Source organism: Nicotiana attenuata, unplaced genomic scaffold, assembly GCF_001879085.1.
Source record: "Nicotiana attenuata strain UT unplaced genomic scaffold, NIATTr2, whole genome shotgun sequence".
Lineage (NCBI taxonomy): Eukaryota > Viridiplantae > Streptophyta > Magnoliopsida > Solanales > Solanaceae > Nicotiana > Nicotiana attenuata.
Genome location: NW_017671308.1, coordinates 27921 through 35379, shown reverse-complemented (window position 1 = coordinate 35379; position 7459 = coordinate 27921). Strand labels below are relative to the sequence as shown.

The window sequence follows — 7459 nt, the reverse complement described above, 5'->3', positions numbered from 1 at the left end:
TAATTAATCATAATTAAAAAATTGAAAATATAAATATATAAAAAATAACTACCCATTCAAATTGGGTGGGAGTAGTTTCAAGTTGGAGTGTTAAAATTATTTTAAAATAAAAAAAATTAACTATAATAAAATAACGAAGAAAGAAGAAGAAAAACTACCCATTCAAATCGATGAGTAGTTTTAAGTTGGAGTTTTAAAATAAAAAAATGAAACTAAAAAAATAAAAATTACCATTTCAAATTGGAGAGTAGTTTCAAGTTGGAGTTTATAATTGTTTTAAAATAAAAAAACAAAAATAAAGCAATCAAAAACTTTTGATTCAAATTGTGGAGTAGTTTCTTTCTAATACTCTATATTCTATATATCTTCTATATATTATTAAAAAGAGAGAATAAAGCCCTCTCCTTATGCCAAGTGGTAGCCTAGAAAAAAACCTTATGGAATAATTAGTTAATAACAAAGAAATTATCTATTGAAAATTAGCAAAGAAATTAACTACTAAAACATGGGGAGAGTTGGTTTAGGTTAGTTAATTTCTTTATTTCATTCTTTAAAATCATTTTATTTTTTATTTTTTGAAATAAAAAGTATATCTATTCATTAAAATTCAAACAATATTATTGAGAAAATTATAATAAAATTTAAAATAAAAAATATATATTTTCAAGAGTAATAAAATATGTATCTTCTATTATTTACAAAAAAATAGCAGACAAAAATATTAAACAAGTAATATGCTAATAATCTATCTATATATTATTAAAAGCCAAAGAAAAAGGCACTACATTAATACAAGTGGTAGCCTAGATAAAAGCCACATGACATAATTAGTTAATAACAAAAAAAATATTTATTGAAAATTAACAAATAAATAAACTACCTAAAGTAACTACTCAAATATCGGTGAGGGTTGGGTATATCGTCTTGATAAATAAAATGACAATTGAAATTTATTAAAGCAATACGGTCTAATAGTATCAAACAAGAATGCTTATAATTTAATTATTTTTTAATATTGACCGCGCATCGTGCGGGTACGACTACTAGTACAGTTTAAAGTTGAGGGTGCATTTGATTTTTCACATTTTTTTATAAAAAATAATTTTCACCTCTTTTATTTTCCTGAATAAACATTGGTCTGGAATCAGGCAACTTGAGTAAAAAAGGGATACTCCTTCTATTTAAACTTTATTTTATATGACATAGAGTTGATTGAATATAGAGTTAAAAATATTCATTTTCACTTATATATTACATTACACTAGTATGGAAGAAAATAGTAAAATTTTACTAATTGATAAGTTTGCTTGATAAAAAAACTGCATCTAAAATTTGAATAATCAAATGCATTGAAATCGTTGGACGTTGTGAAAGTTGATAGAATTAGAGTAATGTCAAGTATTTGGAATTCTTTATCAAGATCAACATCTAAAATCTGCAATTTTTTAATAAAAAAAATTACGTATTCGAGTCATCATTAATCATTTGATATATCATGCAGCGGCAATTCCACCCAGAAGGCAATGAGTTACTCCTACAGCACGTCATTGTACAATGCTCAAGGCCCTCGGTTGAGTAGCAGGAACAACTTCTAATTTATTATGAGCCTAAACAATACATTCAATAAGTTCTTGCCAATAACCATGTCCAGGGTATAATCTTATTTCTTTCGACGGAGAGGGGGTCCACCTTCTTCTATTTCTACATCTAGGATTCGACTTGTATCATAGATACTAATAAGAATGCAACCATTACGGCGAGGAAAAGATTGATTCAGAGGGAGAAGAAGAGGCAAAAATTGGAACCAATTGTATATCACTGATAAACACCAGAATAAGCGATATTCGTTGTGCCAAGAGCACCTTCTCGAATAAAAGCTTCACGAACAATTAACCAAAATGAGGATCCCAAATTGCATGAGCAATAGGTATCGAATTTGGACTAAAATGTTCATTACACCATACAATGTATGGATCCGATGCTGGAGACGACAAGTATAGGCAAGCATCGAACATTTTACGAGTGGAAGGAGTAACTGTTGAAGTAGCTTGAAAAGTTAGATGGAGAAGAGAGCTTTATTGCAGAGAAGAGAAGGTAAACCTCAAGTTTCAATTACATATTTGAACCTTAATTGCAGTTACAATATTATCGCTGCAATACTACCGTTTCCGAATAATGGTTCAATATGGATAAGTAGTGTCTGTTATTTGAAAAGGAGTGCTGTAACTGCAATTGCATTGCCTATAAATTACTTCACAATTGGTTCATTCACTGCAGATTTCTTCTAATTCCTCTTCTTTCTATTTTTTCTAAAAGCTCTCTTGAAAGTCCAAGTTCAAAAGAGAGATTTTCAGAAATTGCTGTCTGCAAGTACCAGCAGCAAACTAGTGGGGGACAATTACTAGATTTTATCACGCTCAAAGCCTAATTCATTTATACCCACTGTTCTAACAGCAACAACTTCCTCACTATTACAAATCATTTCCTCATTGGTCTCTCAGTTTCTATTTTCATTGGCGTTATATAATTCAACACAAAAGCCTACCAGGCACCAGCCGTACGAAGCCAATGTCAAGATTGACAAAAATAGCCAAAGCAGGGAAGTGGGATATGGGAACGAATGAAAGAAATCAGCATTCAGACCTTCCGTAAGAAGCATTTATAACTAAAGCTCAAGCCAACTAGTAATTTCAGTACTTGTAAGTTGTAAGAGTAGAACATGATATCTACGTAAACTAGTATCTGCAGTGCTTTCGCGAAGAAACAAAAAACTTTTCCCGAAAGGTTTCTTGTATGACCTACATAGTCTATTCGGCAACCTCTATCTTTTCACCATCTGGAGCTTCTGTTTCGTCTGCAGCAGTTCCTTGTTCAGACTGCATTTGGTTTGGAGGAGGTGGCAACAGCTGCACAGTTTCCACAAACTCTTCCATTGTTTCTGTAGCTTCCCCAAAACGGTTGTCATATTCCTCTATTATCTGCATATGTTAAGAGACGCAAATATATATCAGAACCTCAAGCAAAATCAAAATAACATGTAAATGAAAGGGTGACCTCAATGACATGATTTGGTTCGGAAAGCATGCTAGAGTTTTTTTATATAAATTGAAGTTGGAAGAGACGTTCATACAATTAATCAGCATGTATTCAACATATGGTTGGCAACTGGCTATCTAATGGCACCTCAAGGCGGGAGTTATCCAAATGCAACACATTAGCACCATGCACTCAGTTGTATACCAACCATGGAAGCTCATGAGGATACATGGTCTCATCCTTATCCTTCAAAATCTAATCAAGAAAACCAATTTCCTTTAGCGTACCCAAGGATCCCAACACCTCAATAACAAGGTCACACTCTTGGGGCTTACCATTGTTAACGACTAACCCATGACGAACACGCCATTTTTTATTTGCTCAAATTAGATGATTGCACCAAGGAGGTAAACTATATCTTCTTTCCTGCTTCCTCTCCATTGGGGAATGGTCATTTATCTATATTTTCCATTGCTTACAAGTACAAAAAACGTGTGGTGTGCAACAATAATACCACATCTCACAGATATCTAACAAGTTACAATGCTGCAAGTTTAAATAGTCAACATATCAAGAGCATCATCTTTTCGAACATTACCGGGTAAAGTTCAACGAGCGAAGATGGCCTAATATTTATGATGTTAAGGATCTCAGCTTTCGCGAGCTTGATACTTTTGCATTTTTCCAAAAATTCACCAATTGCTTGTCTTTTCTGATTGCAAGCAGCAGTTTGCTCTAAATAATCATACACCTAGAAGATCACAACCATCAGCCATTGCTAGGGCAGCCAGGCCAAATGAAATACTCTCAAACAAGAAGTTGGATAATGTAACTTCCAACCTTGAACTCTGACGGCGCAACAGGAACTATGACCCGTGTAGGATCTCTTCCTGCACCCCTCGAGCGTAGAAAGTCAAGCACTTCAAAGTTTGTGAGAGCACCTGCATTTGCTTCAAGTCTGCAAAAGATATCGTATGAGAAATTGACCCAACAACAAAGACCATGAACTTAAAAGCTCATTGAAGCAATGGGCTTCAATCAGGAAATAAAGTATTCATACATCTTCATCACCGAAATCCAGAACTCTTCACCGTTCAAACTACTACTCTTCAATTCACCAACAAGCAGTCTCTGTCAATGGGATGTATCTGTAATTTCAAAAAAACAAGCATAAGCTTTGCTTTTCCTTTTTTTTCCTTGTGAAAAAAGTGCTTTATTAGTTTTGTCTCTTCCTGAGTGCATTATTGTTAGTCAACACTTTAGGCAAGTCTAATTAGTTGTAAGCTAACACAGCTTCAGAGCTTCGGCTCGGGCTTCTAGAGATGAGCTTTGGTTTAGCTAGAGTACTTGAAAAAGAGAACACAAAGTCTTCCATGTTTATCCTACTCTCCCTCTTTTCTTCTTTTGCAATGGGGGCGGGTGGGTGGGAGAACATTTGTAATGAAAAGTAATATTGTAGCATATTACAAGTGTTCTCCTAGGCTATGATATTTTTATGAAAAGGTCCATCAGTATTTTATGATGCTCTCATGGCAATTAGAATTCATTTTCTGCAATTGTGCCATGCTCCTATAATTGCGTGGTAGAAGATTCAGATGTTGTTGTTGTTGTTGTTTGTATAAGGTTTTGCTAGATATAGGGAAAAGTAACCTCTGTTCTTCAAAGCATGTAAGGCTTTTGCAAGAACTAGGTCAACCAATCTTCCAACTTAGGTGCATTAGTTCGTCTAGGCATGATATTCTATAGCATTTCATCTCTAGCATACTCAGTAGGTCTTTGGTTCTACTTGGAAGGATATAGTCTCCCAATGCAGCTTCTTTTTTGACATGTATGAACATCAAAACAGTCATCTTGTACAGTAACCATGAAATATTCATGCATAATTAAATTTCTTCGCCTCTTCTCTTCTTTACCCCAACAAAAAGTAACCAAGCGTGAAGGATCACAAATAAATATTGTGGGCGTGTTTACTGTTCAAGTGTTTAGATAAGTGCTAGAAACATCCACTCTAAATATGTGAAGCTAGATGTCTTTATCCTAATTTTGGTAAAGCTTCTTCGACACAATGTGAATTACTCCAAGCTGTTTGACAATTTTGATACATCAAAGCATGTAAAAAATGCGTGGCACGCTTAATTTCTCTATAGGCTATAGCACGCCTTGAAGTATGAATGGCCTCTAACTATCCACTAATTCAATGAAGTAATATAGAACCCGTGTACCAAAAAAGTATGATCCATGGGCAAGGATGAAGACGAAAACAATCAAAGTGTAGAAGAAAATCTCAATTAAAGACACCCCATTATTGAACACCTAGACTATACTAAATGCAATAAAATTCAAGGGGATTAGATGAAAAATTAAACGCTCCAAAATGCAGAAACAGTAAAAAAGATTCAAAGAAATTTATCTCTGGACTTCACGAAGAGCAACCCAGGAAATAAATCAAAACTACCAAACATATCTTTAGAGGTTTTTTTACAAGAGAGAACCATAGAATAGAGGAACGAACTTCAAGGCTTTCTTTTGCTTATGCACAAAGCACAGCATATATATGCATAACTGTCTGAACTAGTTTTTGTACTGAAGCAGGAAGATTGCAGCATAAAATTAGTACAGAAGATAGTGAAATTTCAGCTAAAAGAATCAAAAGAAAATTTCCAATGTGTGGATACCAGTGGGAGTTCTCGCGCAAAAGAGTCCGCGCCCTAAAATCGACTTCTGTTAGGTATTTTCAAAGGCAAAAAAGCAGTCTTCTTCGGCTTATATTTTGCCCTTTTATGTTAAAAGACCAAATTACCCTCAACAGGTTCGCCTCGCACCATTAATGTGCACAAATTTGCTGAGTCTCGAGCTTCTGAACTTGAGTCTCTTCACTCAATTGTAAAAGAACGATTAAGTAATGATTTTAAATCTCAAAGAAGCAAGAGAAGGGGAGCAACTTGTAATATCCTTAGGAATTGAAATGCAAAATTGGAACTGAAAGCTTGATCTTATTGACTGAGCGAATGTTTACAACAATTGAGAACTAAAAGTCACAAGAAGAAAATGCTTCTAATCTCAAATGCACCAATTCTCCATGGAATTCCAAGCTTTCACCTGAAGAATTAATGTTAGATGTTAGAGAGAAGGAAGATGAGAAGAGAGGAATAGAGAGAGAAAGTGAGCTGAGAGAAGGAGAATAGGAAATACCAGATGCAACTGCCAATTAGTTAGGCCCAATTCTGTTATATGCACCTCAGCTGGCCCAAAGACCATTAATGACTAATAACAAATCTGAGCCCTTTATTGACAAATCATCTCAGCCGTTCAAATAACATGTGCTCCTCACGTGAGCTTTATTTCAATACCCTAGTCTTCTTCTTCATTTTCATTTCTAGCCGACATCTAACAATACCCCTCCGATGAAAACAATGACCTTGTCCTCAAGGTCAGAGATTAGCCACAAATTCTGGAAACTTACTTTTGAGATACCCCCAATCTTCCCAAGTGGCATCTTCTTCCTTCAAGTTAGCCCATTGAACCAAAACCTTGACACCGACGCCATTATTCACTTTAACCATCTTTCTTTTCAAGATTGCTACTGGTTGGACTAGGATGCAACCTTCCTCATCACAGATCGGTGGTTGTGGCTGTGGAACAATGTCCGGACCTACACGCTTCTTCAACTGCGAGACATGGAATACAGGGTGGATCTGGGAACCCTGTGGGAGCTCTAATCGGTAAGCCACTGTCCCTATTCTTTGTAGTATCTTGTAAGGGCCATAGAACTTAGCACTTAGCTTAAGATTCTTTCTCACGGTGACTGAAGCTTGCCTGTAAGGTTGAAGCTTCAAATAAACCCAATCGCCCACCTCCAAAACTCTGTCAGATTTGTTCTTATCGGCATAAAACTTCATTCTTGCTTGGGCTTGAGTGAGATTGTCTTTAAGGATCTGCAGCATTTGTTGCCTCTGGGCTATCCAATTACCCGCTGGTGTCTGAGCTGGTTGAGGTAATGACCCCAAGGGAATTTGAGGTGGGGCAAACCCGTACAAGGCTTGAAAAGGAGTGGTCTTTAGGGAGCTGTGGTGATTAGTGTTGTACCACCATTCTGCTAATGGTAACCATTTCAGCCACTATTTAGGATTAGTAAACACCATAGCCCTGAGATAGGCTTCCAAACATCTGTTTAACCTCTCTGATTGCCCATCTGTTTGAGGATGGTAAGAGGTGGACATATTCAGCTTCACTCCCATTGACTTGAATAGTCTCTGCCAAAAATGACTAGTGAACACACTATCTCTATCTGAAATAATAGACTTAGGAAGTCCATGTAGCTTGTAGATGTCTTTCAAAAATAAATCAGCCACATCCTTTGCAGTGAAGGGATGTTTGAGAGCAAGGAAATGGCCATACTTAGTAAACCTATCATCCACCACTA

At 35.8% G+C, this 7459-nt stretch overlaps 1 protein-coding gene across 2 annotated transcripts; it reads right to left on the bottom strand.

Annotated features, from left to right (window-relative positions):
* Positions 1-2621: 2621 nt before the first annotated feature.
* On the bottom strand, positions 2622-6209 carry LOC109207444. 2 transcript variants are annotated; one of them, XM_019370363.1, is made up of 5 exons: positions 5712-6209; positions 4097-4184; positions 3877-3994; positions 3635-3787; positions 2622-2978 (listed from the first exon to the last, which is right to left on the bottom strand). In XM_019370363.1, the coding sequence occupies exons 2-5, from the start codon at positions 4102-4104 to the stop codon at positions 2808-2810; spliced, it is 450 nt and encodes a 149-aa protein (XP_019225908.1). In that variant the 5' UTR covers positions 4105-4184; positions 5712-6209; the 3' UTR covers positions 2622-2807. The 2 variants fall into 2 exon arrangements, with proteins under 2 accessions (XP_019225908.1, XP_019225909.1); XM_019370364.1 differs by lacking the exon at positions 5712-6209 and adding an exon at positions 5549-5660.
* Positions 6210-7459: the final 1250 nt, after the last annotated feature.

Bases quoted from the DNA above. Each gene is read 5' to 3' on its own strand.
- LOC109207444 (XM_019370363.1), bottom strand. The intron at 3,788-3,876 runs GTTGGAAGTTAC...GTGATCTTCTAG, and splicing joins TTGCGCCGTCAGAGTTCAAG to GTGTATGATTATTTAGAGCA. The intron at 2,979-3,634 runs GTAATGTTCGAA...TAACATATGCAG, and splicing joins CGCTCGTTGAACTTTACCCG to ATAATAGAGGAATATGACAA.